The 22,700-nt window shown below is 40.7% G+C and overlaps 1 protein-coding gene across 1 annotated transcript in view; it reads right to left on the reverse strand.

Moving 5' to 3' along the window:
• Nucleotides 1-310: 310 nt before the first annotated feature.
• Nucleotides 311-22,700, reverse strand: part of Arfgef3 (ARFGEF family member 3) — a 169,006-nt gene continuing 146,616 nt past the window's right edge. Inside the window, exons 29-34 of the mRNA XM_021658764.2 lie at nt 20,653-20,767; nt 19,097-19,199; nt 18,746-18,877; nt 14,339-14,460; nt 8,289-9,501; nt 311-7,743 (exon numbers count right to left, since the gene is read on the reverse strand). Of these exons, the coding sequence (XP_021514439.2) occupies nt 7,552-7,743; nt 8,289-9,501; nt 14,339-14,460; nt 18,746-18,877; nt 19,097-19,199; nt 20,653-20,767 (1,877 nt within the window). The 3' untranslated portion in view covers nt 311-7,551. The remainder of the gene's footprint in view (nt 7,744-8,288; nt 9,502-14,338; nt 14,461-18,745; nt 18,878-19,096; nt 19,200-20,652; nt 20,768-22,700) is intronic.

The raw sequence follows: 22,700 nt of genomic DNA on the forward strand, positions 1-22,700 counted from the left end.
AATGATAGTTCCTTGACAAGGCTTTTGGAGTAAACAAAATCATTCAAGGCTCCTGGTGAATTGGTTGCAAGGATGAATTTTCCATCTTATAGGTAAAATGGTAAATCTACTCAATCATTATGACTATACTTCATTCATTTATATTTTTAATGAAAATAAATTCATTCTTTGGTATAATATAAGAATGGATAAAATTCTAGCTATTGGCTTTATATCAAATGGGAATGAGAGTAGGGGAACTGTCTAAAACTTAATTTGTTTGTTTATTCCTCTTAGAAAATCATTGCAAAATAGAAGTCTTTTGGCATGGTTAGGGGAATAAACATTGAGTTTTAGCTCCCAACATTCCCCCACTCCCACAAAAAACCCAAGAATAAAAAGTAACCTTTCCCTATAGGTACTTCCTCCTACCCTATCAGGCTACAATGAATATTCTAACCACAGGGTCTCAATAGAAGAGAAACCCAAATGGCCAAAACAGTCATCTTTGACTAAAGTAGGTACATAAAAAGAAACTGACTGCTATCATATTGATTTCAAAATGGACCAGAGGAAAGAACTACAGAGGAAACAGCAGCAGAGGGTGAACAAAGGCCTGAGGTGGGTGTGGACAGTCACTGGTAGATGTGAGTATCAAGGGCTTAAACCTCCTTAGGTCTAAGACAAAATGTAGATTGGCTCAGGTCCTCCCTCCTCCTTTTTTTTTGGCAACAATTGATGAAACAATTTGGAAATAAATTATTTGCAGAGCTTGAGTTTTAAAATGTAATTGAAATCAGAATTAAAGGAACTACATGCATAATTTTTAAATTGTTATGGGAAATGAAAAGGAACTATCCCCAATTATTTTTAACCACAAAGTAAAAGACTTGAATCCTTAACATCATTAACACTCTGTTGATAATGCTTTCACTAATTCAAGCACCTAGAATGATTGCTTTCTCTTCAAATAACAGTCTAATCTAAACTATGTCAAAATATCTGTTAAACAAAAGTATTTAAACTTTATTGGGTCAGTAAGAATAATATAAATTAATATAATTTATAAATATTTAGAATACTTAATTATTTTTATCCTAAATCATTCCTTGTGTGCTCTACTTTTTTCATTCATGTCTATTTATTCACTCATTTATTTTTGAGCCAGAATCTCACTATGTTGTCCAGGCGAGTCTTGAACTTATGATCCTCCTGCCTCAGCCTCCTAAGTAGCTGGAATTCCATGAATAGATTTTTCTTTTATTTGTGTGTTGAATTTAACAAAAAAACATGGATTATCAATCTCTCCTCTTCCTGTTAAAAGGTCCTTATGTTTCAATCAAAAATTAATTTCTAAGGCTAATTAACTGAGCAAAGAGTTAAAACATAAACTAAGGCCTCATCTGTATTTGGGTTAATTTTACTAGATCATAGATTGACTTTCCTATATGTCCCATCACGTGGAATGAGAGTTAGTTTACATTGTGCAGATATCTTTATAAACACAATATTTACTGAAAGTCAAGACAGGCATACCTACTGCTCAAACGGAATTATTTCATTTTGAAAATTTCCACAAAGCCATTTAATAGACACTTTATAGATAAACATGAAACTAAAATACTAATTTACATCACACAGTTAAGTGAAAGACAAAAGTACCATAAAAAGCATCATAGCATTTTGAAATGCTGATATGTTAATGACCAATCCAAGACATGATGTAACTAGAAAGCACACAACTACTCAAAAATCTCTGTAAGCCAGGAGCCAGGCTGTAATGGAGCCATACACAGAAACATCTCATTAAAATTATATAGAAAGGGATGCAAATACCACATGAATTTAAACCACCTTACATACAAATCAAAGGGTCAGTAGGATACAAACAATAATTTGTAGAATTAATGTTTATAAATACAAAGATGAGAAGCTTAGATTTATCTCACTGTTCCATAGAACATATACATTCATTGTCTTCTAGGGTGTAAGAGCCAATGGTTGGTATAATAAAACTGGGAAAGGTGAACTGGAATGTTGTAAGTAATCTCACCCCAATCTGTCCGCCAATGGGTCAGTTCAGGTCAGTGCTTGATATGTCAGGCTGACCTGAAAGTAACTGATTTCTAGCCTCTAGTTCCCAGATCAGCAGAAGTGGCTTCATCTGGGAGCTTGCCAGAAAGGCAAATTGCCAAATGTACAGAATCGGAAATTGGGCATCTGTGATTGAAAAGCTTTAGGTGAATTCAGATGCATGCTAAAGTTTGAGAAGCACTGTTCTTCAGACAAAAGAAAATACCATTGACTCAACCACCAGGACAGGAACTCACAATAACAAACAGTTACTGAGATTTGAAGGACCTCAACTGGATAGGACCTTGACTGCTGAGGCCAGCCAGTCCCTTCTTCTCTGTGTGATGATGTAAAGATCAATTAACAGTTTTGTATGGTGCTACTGATGTCATAGTGGTTTTGTACTGCCATGTTTATAAGGAAACTAAGCATTGTTCCCAGCTTAGTTTCTTATGAACAAGCTTGGATATGTATGATATTTTTTCTTTTTGTCTGTTTTTCCTAAAGTAATCTGTTTATATTTTGAACATTTAAACGGTGTTTCTATTCCAAAATTTTAATGATATTTTTAGTTACTTTTATATCAATTGCAAACACTATAAGAGAGCCAGAGCAAGGACATTTCTTTAAAACAAACATTTTCTAGATTGTTCTATGAATAAGGAGGACTTTTTTTCCAAGAGGGCATAATTATAAATCCAACTCCACCAATTTTATAATTCATTCCAAATATCAAGCTCATAGTTTTAATAAAAATTCTTAAAGATGTTTTTACCACTGTAGGGTCATGCTAAATCTTTTTGGTTGCCACTAAGTGGTTCCCAAACATGTTTGTGTCCTTATGTTACTGCAGATCTCTGAAGTCTCTGCATCTTTCCTCACCTATGGAACAAATAGAAATGTTGGGGTGTGGTACATGATCCTACAGATACTGTTCTACCTGAAACTTAGGTCCATCTTGGACAAATTCTTTCCTTTTCAGAGGATTTGTATATATTGTCAGAGAAGTTGGCAAAGGGGCTCCATAGGCTACTGGACACTTTGTTGATTAAATGATATGTGAAAAAGTTCACAAATTATATATGCCCCTGCACATGCGGGCTGCCTTATTTCTATGCTCGTACAGTCAGCCAGGCAAGGCAGTACCATTGTTTCTCTCTAATGTTACTAGATTTTTTTAATGTAACACTAAATGTTTCCTTTAGAATTAAGGCTTAGATGTTGATATCCTTTATGTTTCTATTATAAAGGCATTACTTTTGAGTCTTATCATAAAAATACATATAATACTCCAGATGGATCTACCAACTACATATTTTCATTTTAACCATCCAACAAAGGTCTTGCAATTTTCCTGTTCTCTAATGCTGCAGAGCTTGCTCAGCAATGACATCTCAGATATCTGTGGAAGCATGTGGTCTTTCGACTCATAGACATTTCTCTGAAAATAACTTTGCCTTTTATTTGTTATCTTGGGTCTGTGAACTTATCTTAACTAGAAAAAGGTTCTTAACTAGAAGGTTTCCTAAAGTTACTATAAGAAGGCCCCCGTTCAGTGGCACCCAGTGGCATTTCTTTCCTGCTGTTACCAGCTTTAAACAAAAGTCTTCACTCTGTTTAGTTGGTGGGACTAATAACAGATTTTAATTCTTTAAGCAACTATTTTTACTTTATGTTTATGAGTATTTCCTTGTATGTCTGCATACCATGTGTATGCCTAGTGCCCTCCAAGATCAGAAGAAGTCATCATATTCCTTGACACTGGAATTAGAGATAGTTATGAACCATCATGTGAGTACTGAGAACCAAACCTGAGCCTTCTGTAAGAGCAGAAAGTGCTCTTAACAACCCTGAGCCATCCCTCCACCCATAGATTTCCTATTTAAAAAGGAACCATTCCTATCTCAGCAGTTCCATTCTCTATTTGGGGAGAATATGAATCTTCACTGAGTTACTGTGTTACCTTCCTGTAGTTAAGGCTATTGGACACTCTCCATTGACTGCAGAAGTATTTTTTTTTTAACAAGAAGCCTGTGTTGATCGTCATACCAGGAACTTTAAGTTAAAAGTACTTTGGAAATTAACATTTGTGTTTTGACACAGGGTTTTACACTGTAGCCCATGCTGTCCTGGAACTCACTCAAATTGGCCTTAAACTCACTACAATCCTCTTGTTTCCGTATCCTTTCCTCTGCTGGGATTATGGGTATGTGTCTGGCTTGATTTAAAATATTTTTATATGAGCTGTAATGTCTGTTAACATTTTCCCAGGTCCTTGTGGTTAGTTAGTAAATAACCTAAAATGTTAAAATGTGTTCTAATTTTAGAACAAAGGGAAGAAAACAAGTCTTAAATATCTTTAAAATCTGGCTGAGAGCTGCAGGAGCTAAGATAAGCTCTGTGAACAATTTATGAACCTTTCACCAGTAAACCTGATATCTTGCTTTACAGGCTTTCATGTAGCCCAGGCTGGCTTCAGATTTCCTGTGTAGCTGAGGATGCCTTTGAATTTCTACCATCCTGCTTTTATCTCCTGAATACCAGGATTATGGGTGTGCACCATGAGGGGATGATTCCTATGCAGTATCATGCCTGATTTATGTGGTGCTAAGTTGATTGTTTCTTGATGCAGAAAAGAAGAAAAATATCTCAACTTCAAGAAATACATTATTGGTGGTAAATACAAGCGACTAAAAGCAACATGTAAAATCATGTTCTGCTTACCTCTGTACATGCAGGCCTAATGACTGTTTTAAAGCTCAAAAGCCCACTTTGACTGTGATCTTCAGCCTAAGTGTATAGGGAAAAAACATGGGGCCCACTCAGAGACTGAAGGAGTGAAAGAAGTCAGGGGTAAAGAAAGAAAGGCAGGGACTAGAAACTGAAAGGAACTGACTGGTAAGTGAATGAAGGGGCCTTTGTCCATCCAAGCTCCTAATTACCTGTCTTTCCTTCTACATGCAGAACAATTGAACTGAAGTCCTACTCACTGGCCATTACTTGGCACTGAGCAATATTCCATTTGAAACTACAAATGCTTCTCTTTCATTACACTGTGAAGGATGCTGAAGTCTTCTGGAGTGCAGAGGGCTTTGGAGGTGGTCTAAGAACCATGTGGGACTTGGAATGGACTCACGAAGGACTGATGAGAGGATATGGCAATATTTACAACATCGCAGGTAAAAAGCTAGGTACATCTTATCTTTTTAATTCTCAAACTCCACTATCAGGATGTTAGAGAACACTTTCACAAACTAGTCTTGTCTGCTTCTGTAGTCAGTCTGTGGGAAAATGGGTTCTTATTTCAGAACAAATAACTAACATACTTCTGGGATATTTGTACTTCATGAAAGGTCACATTTTGTGACATGCTGTAACTCTGTGATATGGTTCACTGAAGAAGATCTCTTTCTAGTAAGCTGTGGTGCTCCCTGGCTGACCAAGAACAGATCCCCCAAAGAATCTACAAACAAAAACAATTAGGGTATACTGCTTTTGTTGAGTAAAACAAAACAAAGCAAAATTTTTAACTCTAAACTACACTTACCAGGTATATAAAATCTAGCATTGTAGGTAAAATAATTCATTTTGTATTCAAAAGTTAAGAGATAGGGATACAGCTCAGTAATGAAGAACATCGGTGTGGCTTGCATGAGCCCTGGTTTGATTCCCAATACTAAAAGACAGAGAAACCAAAACATATTTAGATCAGGTTTTAAGCGTCAATTATCACTCAAATTAAATCACTGTCTCTGAAGGCAGAGATTGCTTTGTGGGACTAGGAAAATGTCTTGTAGGTTCTGTGATCTGCTTAGGTGGGATGCTGAATAACTGGGATTTTTTTTTTTGACCTTCCAAACAAGCCAAAGAACTTTGCTTTGACCTTGTAGATATTTATGTAGTTCTCATGGGGGGGGGGGGGCAACATTTAGGAATATTATCACTGGATAAAGTTCAACCCCTATTAACTCCTTTAATACGGAAGAGGGGAAGTTTCATTTTTAGAGGATGACGTATGAATACATTTTTAGGCACTGGTTAAATGTCATATATGCCTCAGTAACTAATCTTACACTATAGCATGTAAGTAGGCTTGTCTTAAAAGCTTTAGTCACTGTTATAATGTAAGGAATATAAAATATATTGTGGTAAGGGCTCTGTGGGAGCTCAATGGTTCCTAAGAATGTACAGGCTCAATTCCTAATCTCCAATAGATATGGTTCTATAGTTCAATTCATTTTCTAAATAATACTTAGAAAAAGAAATTTCCAATTAAAATACTGGTCTAAATGAGTTAAAAGAGAGTAAATCTGCCAGAGAGAAGTATTTTATATATAAAAAAAATAGTTTTCTAAATTCATTGTGTCCCTTCCCATTCAGTCTATAGTATGTATAACTGACACCATCATTTCACAATTATATCATAGTTGAAGATTTACAATGATTCTATCACAGTCCCCTAGCCCACCCCTTCCAGCTGTCTCCCCATCCCATACTTCTTGCCCCTCCCCTGAGAAGTTTGCTCACCAAATGGAGGACTCTGAATTGCTTTCCTCCAAAGAATACTGATATAATATGTATCTTAATCTTTCTTAAAACTTGGTGTCATACCTTATTGTTCAAATAATTGTAGGGCATATCTGTGCAACAAAGAAATATCTGTGCAACAAAGACTAAGGCACCATTTTTCTTTCTTTACTTTGTCTGTCTTGGAAACAGAAGCAAAGACTCACGGGTAGTCAGTGTCGAGTTTTGTGACAGTGTGCACCACTGGGTGCTTCGTGTTAAGTTCTGTCAAGTCACAGACTTTAAAATCATGCCAGGAAAGAATTTCCTTCCTTTAAAAACAGACACATAAAGGCACAACAGTACCTTACCTGGGGAATTTGTGAATATTAACATGAAAATCTAAAAAGCTTAATAATAATGTTGAAATGTTCCTGAATCTATTTTAGAAGTCATTTCTTTCTTGATTAGAACATTGAAAAAGTTTTTTGCAGCTTCCTTCCCAACCTATAATCAGAATATAAAAATTCTTCTGATTAATTGTGTCTGGTGATAGATATATGAATGTATATCAGAGCTTCCCTAACCAGCAAATGTTTTCTTAGGACTTACATTGATTTTGAAAATGATGGATGAAATGGATCAGCCTTGAGCTTCCAAAAGAAAGTTGTTGAAAACAAACTTATTTGGTTATAATACTGCAAGCAAATGCACTCGGAAGTTAACTTTAGATTTCAAAATGTATGAAGGAATGAAGACTCTTCTGTAATAATATGCAAGGCCAGAGATCACTGTGACACTTGGATACTGCTTTGGCATACAGACTATCCCAAGGCTGATTAATTAGGGAGAGATTGGAAAAGTTTTGTTACTAGGTCTCAAAGAACTAGTTTCTCAGAGACCTAGTTGGACTGGGATGGTGGGTAGAGAAAATGCAATCAGCTAGATGGACAGGCTGGATGACCATAAGTATTCCCTCAGGATTTGACTCCTCTAAATGATGATATCATAGACACGGCCAACTCTTCCCAGCCATTCCCTCACAGCTTGACGGACTCTGATGTCAGTCACATGACAGGTCAGCTGGCTGATGCATGGGAACACTGCTGGTTGGAGAGCAGTGAAGGTCTGGTCTGGAAGGATCTGAATCTGATTGAGGACTGTTAGCACCATGTTGGTCCATGCCTATGAGAAAGGATGTAAGAGAGTTACTGGCTATCTCATGCCTTTGCATGGCATTGCTGTTAAGCTTTGGAAATCTGTAAATGGTTTGCTCAGGATTTAGTTCTAAAAAATTTAAAGACCTTTAATAATAAACTAGTTTTTACTTCACATAATGGAGGATGGGCAGAGAATCCTCTAGCATGAAAAACGTCTGCAGAGCATTTGATAATTTAACCAGCTCTCTGCAAAAACATCTGGATTACTTGGGATAATTCTACATTAATTTGGGAGAAGATTTAAAATCATTAAAACTCCAACACATGAAAAAGCAATTAAGATTTCAGCATTCACCAAGAAACTTATCTGCTAAAGCATAAACATCTATCTCACAGTTACTGGATACTTTAAAATTTTATTTTAATCTAAACCAGGAATGCCACTCAGCCACCTGAGCTACATCCTCAGCATCTGTCCTTGGTTTCCATCATATCTTTTGGGTATGCAGACTCTGCAAGGAGGACATTTTCTGGTAACTACAACCCAGAAAACAGATAGTAGGAACTCACCTGGATTTGTGCCTCTGCATCTCGTACTGAGACACTTAAGGAGCTTCCGGTGGAGCCTGAGCGGGGTCTCCTTTCTTGCCTCAGCAGCTCTGGGCCTGCGCTGATAGAATGGCGCATCTGCCCTTGGTCTATGAGATGCTGTGGCCGCTGAAGCAGCGGGGAATCAGGACCCGGGGGACCCAGGGCCTCCCCTTTCTTGTCCATTTTGACTTCCTTGGGGAAGGGGGGCAGGTTATGCGGCTGCCTCCTCCTCTTGTACTCAGTCATCAGCTTTGAGATGGTCTTGTCAGCGGCCATGGTGCAAATCTTGTTCCCTGCACTTTCCCACCACTCTTTCTTGCGGCCAGGATCTTTCTTCTCTGTCTTGGGGCTGGGTGGCAGCATCAGCATGTCCCCGCTGCCCACCCTCAGGCTCAGAGGCTCACTTAGGTGCTCCCTGCGGTCATCTTCGGAGGGTGTGTTTTTCCCGGAGAAGCCACCAGTAGATGGAGTGGACGATTCCGACTGGAAGGAGGGGAGGATGAAGAACGGGTCACCCTTGAAGGCAGGTGGCTCCTCCAAGCTGCTCTCTAGGTCCAGGTGCATCTGGATGTACTGGTTGCACAGCTCCATGCACAGCTTGTGCAGCCTCTTGACCAGCCACACCCAGTCTGCGTTGCTCACTGGCTGCACGCTAAGTGAAGGTAGGCGTGCCCTCCATTGCCTTTTCTCCTTGCCTCTTGGGGGGCTCACCTGCGCCGTCTCCTCAAAGATGTCTTCATCCTCAGATGAGCACTGCTGGGAGGAATCCGAGCTTCTCTCCTCCTCGTCGAAAAGGACCTTCTTCACTTGCTCAGCTGTGATGGTTTCTTGGTTTGTGAGGACAGCGCAAACCAGGGCATGAAAGTAAATGTTAAAGCTCATGGCGGACTGGCGGTAGAGGTTGGCTGCTCCTCCTATGCCAGACACTTTCTTCAGCAGGCACTTCAGCCCTGGGCTCGTGTCAAATTCCCGGGCAGTCCTGTAGGAGTCCAGCAGCAGGTCAAATATCACGGCCAGGTTCTGCATGGAGATGTATCTGAGGAAGCCGGCCAGCTTGGTGTCTGGCACTTGGACGGTCTTCTCCTCTCCTGGAGAGGGGCCCTTCACAAACTCTTCCAGCAGGACATCATACAGGTTCTGGAGCAGTACTTGGTGAGAGAGCAAGCTCACCACGATCTCCCTGAAAGAAACGCTTCAAACGCAAAGACGGACTGGTTAGTGGCTTTCTGCCTTTTTCCTTTTTTCACACAAGGCAGGCATGGTCCATTGCAGAACGTGTGCAGCACCAAACTAAATTTGTGTTTCATTAGTTTTACTTACATGTGTGTGCATGCTGCATGTGGATGTCAGAGGACAACTTGTGGGATTCATTTCTCTACTTCTGCAACCCCGAGGGCACAGGGGACCTAACTTAGGTCATCAAACCTGGCTGTAACCACCTTTACCTGCTGAGCCATAGTGCCAGCCCTTTAATATCTGTCTTTAAAGGGGCAAACTTCCAGTCTAATTATGGCTGATAGAATTCCTGGCTCTTTTTAAAATCCGAGAGATGTAGACTATCAGTTAAGATACTGCGTTATCAAGCCATAGGGAATAAAAGCAACACTTCAATAAAAATAGGTATAACTATAAGACAGGATACCCTAACCCTGCCAATCATCTACCGTTTTCTTAAACACACACACACACACATATACACACACACACACACTAACGTCTTACTGGCTTGTCTTTGCCACCAAGACAGTTCTCAACAATCAAATGTTAACTCTTTAGGTGCTGAAAAATACTGTGACACTGCTGTTATGGGGTTAACATTACCAAACGAAGAAATATATTTGTGATGTAGCTCATAGCCTTCTAAAACAAGCCCGGGAAACAGCATTTACTCACACCAGTTATTGCCAATTTGGCCATTAGGACTATGGCACAAACCTTGAATGCTGATTTGATGTCTATGAGATGACTTTTAGGCCAGCCATGTGGGACTGAGAGGCAAGACAGGGCATCCTCAAATCACACAGGAATCCTCCCTAGATACCTGTGTGATTTGTGGTTTGATATTCCTTGCATTACTTCTAGAATTTTGTGAAAATAGCTTATACAATTATATTGCCAAAAAATTCCTGAAAAAGATATACCATCCAAATGTTTTTTGAGGCACTCCCTGAAGTAGCCCTCAGACTTGCTATGCCGTGATGGGGATGAGCTTAACTCTTGATCTTCTGCTTCTACCTCCTAAATGCTGAGATTATAGATATCAACTACTGAGTCAGGCTTAGGACCAACCATCTTATTTTCTTGCTTTAGTCTGCCTCACTATGAACTTGAATTTTAAAGTCATTTCTTTTTTTTTATTACTCGCCAATTATTTGTTTATTTTGTTGATCTATATAAAACATAAATTGTGCTTATGTAGTTGTATCTTTAATGAATTACTTTCTTTAAGGTATGTTGGGAGCCAGGCAGGAGGAACCGCAAAACAGCTCTAGAACTCATGGAATGCAGTCCACAGCTAGGATGTGTTTGCCTCAGGAGGCAGAGCCCTGACGACTATGCGCCCTGAGGACCTCATACTGTTGTGCAGCACAGCTCTGCCTGTTGCCCTTGTGGTCACCACATCCCTCTAATATATGAGTTGTGTGAGAACTCTTAGGGGACTTCCAGCCCTTCCTTCTTCCCTTTATTTTTTAGATGATTTGCCACTATCAGTAAGCCCACACTAGAGCCAACAGCTCTAGCTGATGCTTACCATAATAGGTGTAAGCCCATGCCAGGAAGCTACCAGCACTGGCGGATGCCAGCAATTTAATTCTGGCCCCTCAGCTTGCCATTATCAATGGAAGCTGTGGTTGGTAACTCTCAGTTCTGGCCTGAAAAATTACTCTCAGATAAAGTCTGTGGGGTGACCAGCCAGCCACAGGGGATCTACACCCTGACTCAGTTTTTGCTGAGAATGTCGAAGGGAAGGTGGACTTCATCAAAGGTAACTGTGTGTGGATACATAATTTTTTTTATTAATTTATTTGTTCACTTTACTTTCTGATTGTGATCCCCTCCTCTCCTCCCATTCCTTCCATCACACACCCCTCTCCCCCTTCTTCCCTCTTGTTCTCCTTAGAGAAGAGAGAAGTCCTCCATGGGTATCAATCTGCCTTGGCACATTAAGTGACTGAAGGAATAGGCATCCTCTCCTACTGAGGCCAGACAAGGCAGTGCAGTTAGGGGCACAAGATGCAAAGGATGTCAGAGAGGGCTCCTGCTTCAGTTGTTGGGGATCCACAAGAAGACCACACTATGCATCTCCTACATCGGGGGCCTAGGACCAGGCCAGGAATGCTTTTTGGTTGATAGTTCAGTTTCTGTGAGCACCCATGGGCCCAGGTTAGCTGACTCTGTAAGTCTTCTTGTGGCATGCTTGACCCCTCTGGCTTCCTCAATTGTTCTTCCATCTCTTCCACAGGACTCCCTGAGCTCTGTCTAATGTGGGTCTCTGCATCTGTTTCCATCAGCTGCTAGGTGAAGCCTCTCAGAGTAGTTAAGCTAGGCTCCTGTCTACCATCATAGCAGAGTAATATTAATAGTGTCAGGGATTGGTTCTCTCCCATGGGATAGGTCTCAAGTAAGGCCAGTATTTGGTTGGCCATTCCCATAGTCTTTGCTCCATCTTTGTCCCTGCATATCTTGTAGGCAGGACAAATTGGGTTGAAAGCTTTGTGGGTGGGTTGCTGTCCTTATTCCTCACTGGCTACAGGAGGCAGCCACTTCAGGCTCCATATCCCCTGCTGCCAGTAGGCTCAGCTACGGTGCAGCTTATAGACGCCTGCAAGCCTCTGCTGTCCCAAGTCTCTGGCAAGTCTGAAAGATGCCGCACTCTCACCTGGCTGTCTCTCCTCCGCTTTACCTACGCCTAGTACCCACCCTTGCTCCCCTCCCCATTCCATCTCCTACCTATCTAGTGGACATGTCTGTGAGGGATTGTATTGATTAGTTTTGTTGTTACAGGAAACTCCAGCTCGCTGTGCGCAGCACCATTTCCTGGGCAGGTGGGCCAGGAAGTTATAAGGAAGTTAGTTAAGCACAAGCCTGTGAGATAGCCATCAAATTTATGGTTTGGGATTCAAGTTCCTGCCCTGACTTCCTTCAATGATGGACTATGATCTGGAAGTGTAAGCCAAATAAACCCTTTCTCTAGCTACTTTTGGCCCAAAGTATTATCACAGAAACAGAAAAGAAACTAGAACACTACCAATTTCATCTAAGTACTTCAATTCTTCAAATTCAGGTACTAAATTAAGAAGGGAAATCCTTTATAGATTTACTCACTTTTCTTTCATCTTTATTTCACAGTAATATCCTCAATAGGCATGGCATTATCTTATCCTTTTTTATTATCTTTAACGTATAAAGTAGACCACTTAAAAAAATGATGTTGGGGAGGCAGGAGCTAGAATTGGGGGAAATACTTGTGATACTGTTAAAGTTCTCTTTTTTGTGACAGGCTCATGAATATTTTATTTTTATTCAGATTTCATAACTTGAATATATAGCCCATGTATTTTGTGTATATGAAATGCTTAGCTAAAATAATCCCTGGAAATTTAACCTATATGGTTATAAGTGTTCAAATGACTATATTAACAAGCTGTTACACAAATTACCCAGAGCCTATGCAATAGCAACAACTGTCTTTGTTCAGTTTGATATAGATAAATCCCACAGATTGGGCTGCCTGATAATCAAAGAGGATGATTTCACACTGTTCTGGAGGTAGGAAGTCTGAGAACAGAGTATCAGTATGGCTGGACTGGTTAGGGTTTTCTGGTAGCTGACTTTTGGCTGTATTCTTAACATAGTGAAAGGGAAGCACTCTTGTGTTATTTCAGTGTCGTCAATCCCTTTCATGAAGGGCTCGAACCTCATGACTTACCAAAGGTTCCACCTTCTAGACATAATCTGGGAAGTTAGTATTGAAACACAAGTTTTAATGGGAGGAATGAAAACCCTAGCCGATTGTAGCACCTTGCTCCCCAAAGTGTTGAAGTGTGGAGGTCTTATGCTCTGATAAATCTTTGTCTTGCTTCTGGCTTTCCCACTTGGTGCTTAGAAATATCACATGGCTTCTCTGTCCTCATGGGTTAAAATGCAAGCTGAATTTTATCTGCTGTGCCTTCACATGGTATTAAATAAGCGATTGTTATTATTAATGTGTTGAAGCAAAGCCACGAAGCTTTGATTCCAACTCAAGGAACAAGGACTTTTCAGGCAGGGTGATAGTACTTAAAGAGAGAAACTTTCCTTTTTTTTCTGGTAAGACAGAAAAATTTTTGCCTCTTGGCAGCAGAGTTGTATGCATTATTCATTGAAATGATCTGAACTGTACCAATCTGATGTATGGTAGTTACTATATTTTAAACAATCTTGTTATGATGCCTGGATGGCATTGGATTCTGAGCACAACTGATTGTCTTGACTTTTATTTAAAATTTTGATAACCTTTAGATAAAAGATTATTACACATATCATTTTATGAACTGGGTTGTATCCTATCCAAATGCATATATAACACTCCTAATCACTTGTCAGAATGTGACCATATTTACAGGAAGGATATTTAAGAAGGCAATTAAGTAAAAATGAAGTCATTGACTGGCTCTCAATTCAGTATACACACATCCTTTGATAGAGGAAATCTGTATTCAAAAAGAGGAGTCATCATGAAAGGTCCAGACAGCCATCTACAAGCCAAAAGAGCAAATCAAACCCAGACTTTGACCTCTGCCTTTCAGCCTTCAAAACTGTGAGAAAATACATCTGAATTGTCAGTCACCTAGCCCGTGGTAGTTCCATAACATACATGACATGCATGAAATTTAGTTAAAAGTATTACCATTTTAATGAAAACCTTTGCTAAATAATTCCACAAATGCTATTGGTGTGCTTAGCTAAAGCTTTGATTAAAAAGGGTAAAAATTGGAAACAATGAGCTTTCTTATTTATAAGCTCTCTCTGAATTTACAGCAGCATACCTTTTCTTGGCATGCCCATTTGCTTTCTCATCAGGAGGCAGTTCAATGATGAGCTGACAGGACTGAGCATGATCGAAGTTGTTTGGGGTCTTTGGTGAACACTGACTGTCCAACATAAACACCTGCAGGAGCATAAAAAGAAACAGTTCAGAAGCCCACATCTACCAAGTCCACAGACAGTGTGCTGGTAGCCCTGGATAAGTAATTTCTTCTCTACCCATGCCTTTACCTATAAGATGGAATGACAGCGCCCCTCCTGATACAGCTGATGAATTAAATAGACACATGTTCATTAAAAATCAGATCATTACTACAGAACAAACAGTAAACACTGACTATCAACACTAATAACACTGTCACCTCTACCACACGCCAGTTTGTTATACTTCAAGTACTGAAAGAAAGCAGTAATAACACACACAAGGGGTTGGTACTAGGTGGCTTTCTATTCGTGTGACAGACCAAAAGCAACTTGTTGAGGAAAGGATTAAATTCAGCTTACAACTTTCAGGTCATAGTCCATTATAGAAAGAAATCAGGGCTGGAACTCAAGCAGGAACCTCGAGGTAAGAATTAAAGCAGAGACCATGGAAGTTTGCTGCTTACTGGCTTTGTCCAATGGCTTTCTCAGCCTGCTTTCTTTTTAATTATTTTCTTCTTTATTATTATTATTATTTATTACATTTTTTCCACTTTGTATCCCAGCTATAGCCCCATCCCTCATCTTTTCCTGGTCTGATCCTCCCTCCCTTTCCATCCCCATGTCCCTTCCCTAGTCCACTGATAGGGGAGGATTTCCTCCCCTACTATCTAACCCTAGCCTATCAGGTCTCATCAGGACTGTCTGGTTCCTTTTTCTCTGTGACTTAGTTAGGCCTCCTTGCCAGGAAAGGTAATCAAGGAGCCGGCCACTGAGTTTGTGTCAGAGACAGCTCCTGCTCCCCTTACTAGGGAACCTCCATGGAGACTGAGCTGCCCATGGGCTACATCTGAGCACAGAGTCTAGGTCCTCTCCATGCATGGTCCTTAGTTGATTCATCACCCTCTGCAAGACCCCTGAGCTCGTATTTTTTTGGCTCTGTTGGTCTTCGTGTGGAGTTCTTGTCTTCCCCAGGTCTTTCTATCTCCCTTTTCTTCCACAAGGTTTCCGGCACTCTGCTCAAAGTTTGGCTATGGGTCTCAGCATGTGCTTCAATACCCTGATGGGTTGTCTTTCAGAGGATCCCTGTCGAAGGCTCCTGTCCTGTTCCCTGCCTTCTCCTACTTCCACACAAAGACCAACAGAGCCAAAAAATATCCTGTTTACCCTTCTGAATGAAGATTAAGCCTTTTCCCTAGACACTTCCTTGTTGTTCAGCCTGTTTTCTTATATACCCAGCAATGTCAGCTCAGGGGTGGCTCCACATTATCATCAAGAAGGAAAATGACCCACAGGCTTGGTCACAGGCCAATCTGATAGAGACATGCTTTCAATTGTGGTTTCCTCTTCCAGATGACCCTCACTGTGTCAAAGTGACAAAACTAACCAGGACAGCTGTAGTAAAATGTGTAGTAAAGCCTTTATGTCTGACTTTAAGTGATATGTATAGTACAGCCTTTGTGTCTGGCTTTGGGTGAAATGTTTCAGCAAGGCCTTTGTTATGTTTGGGTCAATCAGTAGAGGCTGAGAAATTGTTTTGAGATTGTTTGAACCTTGGAGAAATGTTGTCTCTCTAGAGAATCTGCATTTGGTGCTACCTGACAGCTTGCAGCTGCACTGACCTTGGTAAAAAGACACTCCTGGCAAACCTGGAGTTCTTACTTTTGATTGTGGCCATGGATAAAAGGGACTGAGATTTTGTGTGGGTTGTCTGCTCGCATGGGTAGCAAGGGCAAGATAATTTTGGTAGCTGAGGAAAGGGTTAAATTGAGCTTACAGGTCATAGTCCATCATAAAAAAAAGTCAGGGCTGGAACTCAAGCAGGAATTAACCTTGTATAAGGTATAAATAAAGTAACTGGAATGAGCTAGCTGTGTGTCATTCTTTTCTAAGAAGGCTAAACCCCTTTGCTCCTTTGGAAAATGAAGGCCTAGCATCTTAGTGAACTTCTCTCTACTGTGGTACCTATGACTGACGACATTCACTAGATAGGAACTATGTTTATAAAAGCTCATATGCATAATATAAATAGATATGCTATATGTGTGTATGTATATGTTTATATATATGTATATATCAGTTCTAGAGGGATTTGGACATGCTAAGTAAGCGCTTTACCATTTTGCCATATCCCCTTATCTCTGATTTTTATATCCAAGGCAGGAATAAGAAACTAAGACTCAGCTAAGCATGGTGGTTTATGTCTTTAATTCCAGCACTCAGGAAACAGAAAAAGACAGATCTCTGTGAGTTCCGGGACAGCCAGGACTGTGTCTCCAACAAACAAATGAATGAAGCTAAGACCCTCAGGTCCTTTTAGGACTCTATCAGGACTACTGGTGTGGCTTAGGCAGAAGTGGTTGAAAAATACCAAACATCTATCAGATCCATTTTCCAAATATCATTTCTTTGGGAGTGACTTCTAGCAGCAGGGGATATGGAGCCTGAAGTTGCCATCTCCTGTAGCCAGGTAGAGGGAAGGGGACACCAACCCACCCATAAAACCTTTGACCCAAAATTTGTCTTGCATAGAAGTATAGGGATAAAGGTGGAGTAAAGACCGAGGGAATAGCCAATTAATGACTAGCCCAATTTAAGACCCACCCCATGGGAGACAGACAACCTATGACACTATTAATGATACTCTGCTATGACTGTAGACAGGAGCCTAGCATAACTGTCTTCTGAGAGGCTTCATCCAGCAGCTGATGGAAACAAATGAAGAGACCCACAATAGGCCAAACAATAGGCAGAGCTTGGGGAGCCTGTGGAAGAGTGAGAGGAATGATTGAGGGAGTTGGAGGGGTCATGAACAGCACAAGAAAACCTACAGGGTAAAATAACCTAGATCTGTGGGGGCTCACAGAGACTGAACCGTCAACCAAAGAGCACGAATGGGCTGACCTAGGCCCCCTACACATATGTAACACATGTACACTTTGGTCATCATGTGGTCCCCTAACAATTGGAGTAGGGGCTGTCTCTGACTCTGTTTCCTGCCTTTGAACCCCTTTCCCCTAGCTCGGCTGCCTTGTCTGACCTCAGTGGAAGAGGATGCCCTTAGCCCTGCTGCAACTTGATGTGCCAGCGTGGGTTGGTACCTATGGGGGTTAGATATCAAATAAATTAATGAAAAAAGACCTTTTTTTAAACTGTAAATTCTGAAGGAAGGTTTGAAATTGAAGGAAGAGGGAAACACTGAGAAGTGAAACAACTATCTTTTCTTCTCTATTAACCATTAATTTTAGGAAAGGGCTCTCTACTGACATTTCCACTGGTTGTTGAGTGTGAAACAGGATCACCAAGGTGGCTTGGAACTCACTCTATAGCCTAAACTAGCCTGAATTCAAGGCCCCTCTGCCTCTGCCCGTTTAGTAATGAATTGTAGAAAACATAAAACTGCCCAGCTGTCATTTTTTATACTCTTAATGCATGCTTGCACACAGGTGAAAATACTACAGAGTATATGTACAAAAACTGAACTAGGGGTCACAGCTTCCTGTTTAGAGAACTCATCCGTGAGAACTACCCTGGCTTTACCACGAGCCCAACTCATTGTTAGAGCTGGACCCAGCTGCCATCCTATTGAAGGGGGTCTTCACTGTAGCCTTATTTTTCTTCTGTGCCTTCTTTTGCATGAACACAAAAGGTGCTTCCTATGGACATGCCTTCTCCCCTCAGAACCAATAGTCACATCCCAGGACATTATGAATGTGCTCAGCAGATGAGGTGAGAATGTGAATGTGGAAGGCTCTTTCTTGTTTCATTTGCTAAGCACAGCTGGGGGAGCCCTTTAGAAGCAACCTACACAAAAAGCTTCTCCACATATCCCCTGGAACTGGTGCTGCAAGTGCTTGTGAGCCACCTGATGTAGGTCTTAAGAACCAAATCCAGGTTGCATGAAAATATATTTTAATGATTGGCTATATTCAACTCACATGTGCTAAGTTGCTTACAAATATTAATGACTGTGTTCTGTATGGGTAATAAAAATGTAATACGTGAACTATCTTTAGTCGACCATATTTAGCAGCGATAGTATAGAAATGCCTTCTAAGTAGCCTAAGGAAGGTGTAGTTGAAATCCTGGCTGCAGGGTTGGCTCTGATCTGGATACAACCAGCAAGGGATGGTGTGGAAAGAATGAGCTAAAGCCATTCCAGTGGAAAAATGATATGTCTTTAAGAGAGTAAGAGGTAGCCTGGTGATGTAGGACATTCGGGATGATGTAGCTTCCGGAGTCCCCATGACCTGCATTCCAACTCTTACCTGCTGGGCCATGGCCCGGATGCGCCAGTACTCTGCCTCTGCACTTGGGGAGGAGGATGGTGCTGCTACCCGCACTTGGCAGCCTTCCCCACTGAAGCCCTCTGTGCCACTGTGGAAGCAGCCCAGCAGGTCCTAGGGAGGAAGAGGAGGTGTTCCAAGGGTTTGTCTTGGTTCAGAGTGCCAAGCACAATCTCGCATCTGACACGGATAAAATAACCAAGCCAGAATTTTTTGTGTGTGTGTGTTCTGCTACTGTGCAGCTGCCACACATGAGGACACAAGCAGAACTCAGGTGCCCAGTCTGCCAAAGCATGGGGGTCTAAGAAAGAAGAGATCCTTGTGGCATCTTACCTTCACTGGCTTGAGTGTGGCTGAGAAGGCGTCCTGAAGAGCGCAGCACGCAAGTCGCCACATTTCCTCTGTGAACACGGGGCCTGCTGTCACCAGGACATACCTGCCAAAAGGCACGGCTTCAGTCCAGAAATTCTGTCGTCTTCAAAGCTGAATTGTGCATAATTTTATCCTGCACTTGCTTTGCAAGACTTTCTGTCTCTTCTCACTCCTGCCTTCCACCCCTCTGGTATTCTACTGTCAAGATGCTAAAATCTAAACCATTTTAATTAAGAAACATCAGTGGGTTTTCATTGCAAAGGGACCACCTTCGGCTCATATGCAAGGCTATATATCGTTCACTTATTTTTCCATTCTGGCCCCATTTGTTACCATTCCTTTACAAATAATAACTATGTAAAACAAGACACACACTCTTCCTGTCACTTATTCTTTTCTCCTTGTGCCTGTTATCCTGTTCTCTCAGCTGGAATGTTACCACAGCAAAAACATACTGTAGTGGTTTAAATGAGATGTCCCAGAAAAGTCTCTGGCTTTAAATACACAGTCAGTGGCTACTTGGGCTGGATTAAGGTATGTGGCCTTATAAAGGAGGTGTGTCATAAGAGGTGGGGGAGGGAAGGGTTCAAGTCTGAGATGTGAGGTCTCAGCCGTTTCTACTATCATGCCCTTGATCCCACAACACGGATTTGGAATTATAATCCCAATTAATTACTTCCTTTTATAAGTTGCCTTGGCTAATTTATAAAAGGTGTTTTTATTGTAGCAATAGAAAACTAATGAAGAAAATCACTTTGGAGTTAGAACCACGTCATCATTATTATCACGCTGCTCTCACACTTCTTGTCCTTTCTGGGTATTTATACTTAGCCTCTCTGTAGGTGTAAATGTTATCAGCTTCTGGTTTCTCTCTTTTAGTTATTATTACTTTTATTTGAGACATGGCCTTGCTGTGTTGCCTAGGGTAACTTTGAACTCAAACCCTCCTGAGTTCTGAGATTATAAATGTGTAGCTGGTGGTTATGTCACCACACTCAGCATCCTTACACTAAAGATGTGGCAGGGCATAGGCATCTAGTAACAATTTCATAAGAATTTTATGTCTTCATCATACAAAGGAACAGTACTCTGGACTCCAAAATGGCACTTGTTAGGCGTGGAATATGAGAGCAGGATCCCAAGACTTAAGAGAATCATGCAAAGGGGTCCATGGGACCCCATAACATATAGAGGAAAACTACCTGGAGCTGGCAGTGGGCACTAAATTCCAGGTTCCATCCACCATCACTTCTCATCATCCTCCTTTGCCTCCAAGGGAACTATCACTTTCTATGTACCACTTAATTTTCTTTTTCTTGTTCTATACTAAGAACTTGCTGACTGAACACCAAAGTGTGTGTGTGTGTGTGTGTGTGTGTGTGTGTGTGTGTGGCTATTAATTATACATTATTTCTGAAAAGCAATCAAAAAAGTGAGTCATTACCATAAAAGATAATTCCTTTGGATTCTATAATAAAATCCCACCCTTGTAGAGAGCTAAGGGACCCTTTTCTCACCGTATGCAGGAACAGCCCACTCTGGAGATGGTTTCAGTGGGTTTGGCCACACATACCACCAGAAGCTCAAAGAGGTCCTTCAGCATGGTGTTGATCATACTCTCATATCTGATGTCTACAGGAAGAAGTAATAAGATTCTCACAACTCTGGTTTAAAGAGAGAGAATGAAATGGCCATCTCTGGCAAAGGAGGAAAGTCTGAGACATAAAAAGATATACATTTGGGAAAAAGAGATTAAAAAAAGAATGGCATATACCTTCCATTACATCTCAAAACAAAATACTGCAAAGCAATGTTTTTCTTGGAGTCCTTCTACCTAATTTTGATGTGTTTCCTCTCCTTTAGAGAAGAAATGTGTAGTAAGATGAAATACGTGGTTTACTTGTGTGTGTGTGTATTGTTCAATGTTCAGCATATAATTAATGTACAGAATTAATGACAGAATATAATACATATATGGCCTAGAAATGAGTTGCTGAAAAAAATGCTTCTAAAATTCAAACGTACTTTCCTTGGTAATGAAAACTGAATTACATATACGTGCACTTGGAAAACAAAACAACTACTTCTCACTTTGGTAGTTTCTGAAACTTGTCAATCTGGCTTCCATTTGTACATTGTTTGCAGACTAAAGAAAAGAAAGATCTCCAAACCAGTTCTATTTGCCAACTCAAGAAATGAGTCCACATGTTCCCCCACCCCCACCCCAGAGTCCCTGTGATGCCACAGAAGCAATTTTCAATGGTATCTTCCACACTGCAAAGCAACAGCCTGCTTAAAAACATCAAGCTCTTGAGACATACTCACTACCTACATGTGGAAATCCCTCCCTCCTCCTTCATCAGCTGTGGAAAACACCCCTTCCTCCATCAGTTGTGAACGTCCCTCTCTCATTCACCAGCGTTTTTATTTTCTAGGATAAATTGTCCTCACTGAATTGAGTACAAACACAACTGCTTATTCTTGCTTTAGATTCCTTGGGGCCAATATTCTACTTGGTCTCTTTTATCTTTTCTAGCTAAGAGGCCTCTTTACACTTCTCTGTGTTTCCCCTTTCTGTTTGGAAGCTATTTCTTCTTCCTCCCAAACCTCTCCAAGCACCCCATGAGCAAGAATCCCACTTTCACAGAGGTCCTTGCTCATGTCCCCAGGCTGCTGTCCTGACTGTCCTCCATCTGCCACTTTCAACATGACCTTCCGCTAGCACATGTGTTTTTCAAAGTGCCACTGGCATTAAGGAACTTCCTGTGAGGTCCTGAGAAGCATGTATATTCTTTTCTGTTTGAGTGTAGATATCTATTAAGTCCATTTGATTCATGACATCCATTTCTTTATTTCTCTGGTTAGTTTCTGTCTTGATGATATGTCCATTGGTGAGAGTTGGGTGTTGAAGTCTCCCACTATCAATGTGTGGGGTGCAATATGTGATTTAAGTTTAGCAATGTTTCTTGTTCAAATGTGAGTGCCCTTGCATTTGGGGCATAGAGACATCATCTTGGTCTAATTTTCCTTTGCTGAATATGAAGTGTCCCTTCCCCATCTCTTTTGATTAATTTTGGGTGAAAGTCTATTTTATTAGATACTAGAATGGCTACTCCAGCTTGCTTCTTGGGTCTGTTTGTTTGGGAAGCCCTTTTCCAGGCTTTTACTCTAAAGTAATATCTATCTGTATTGGTGAGGTATATTCCTTGTATGAAGCAGAATGATGGGTCCTATTTTTGCATCCATTCTATTAGCCTGTATATTTTTATTGGGGAGTCGAGGTCATTAATATTGAGAGATATTAATAACCAGGAGTTGTTAATTGTTACTTTTGGTGGTGGTGGTGGTGGTAGAGTTTGTGTGTGTATGTGTGTGCTTCCCCTTCTTTTGGTTTTAATGATGTGGGGTTATTTATTTCCTGTGTTTTCCTGGGTATAGGTAGCCTCCTAGATGTCCTTCAACCAAACAATGGATACAGAATTGTGGTACATTTACACCATGGACTACTACTCAGCTATTAAAAACAAGGAAATCATGAAATTTACAAGCAAATGGATGGAGCTAA

Source organism: Meriones unguiculatus, chromosome 20 (genome assembly GCF_030254825.1).
Source record: "Meriones unguiculatus strain TT.TT164.6M chromosome 20, Bangor_MerUng_6.1, whole genome shotgun sequence".
In the NCBI taxonomy this organism is placed as follows: Eukaryota; Metazoa; Chordata; class Mammalia; order Rodentia; family Muridae; genus Meriones; species Meriones unguiculatus.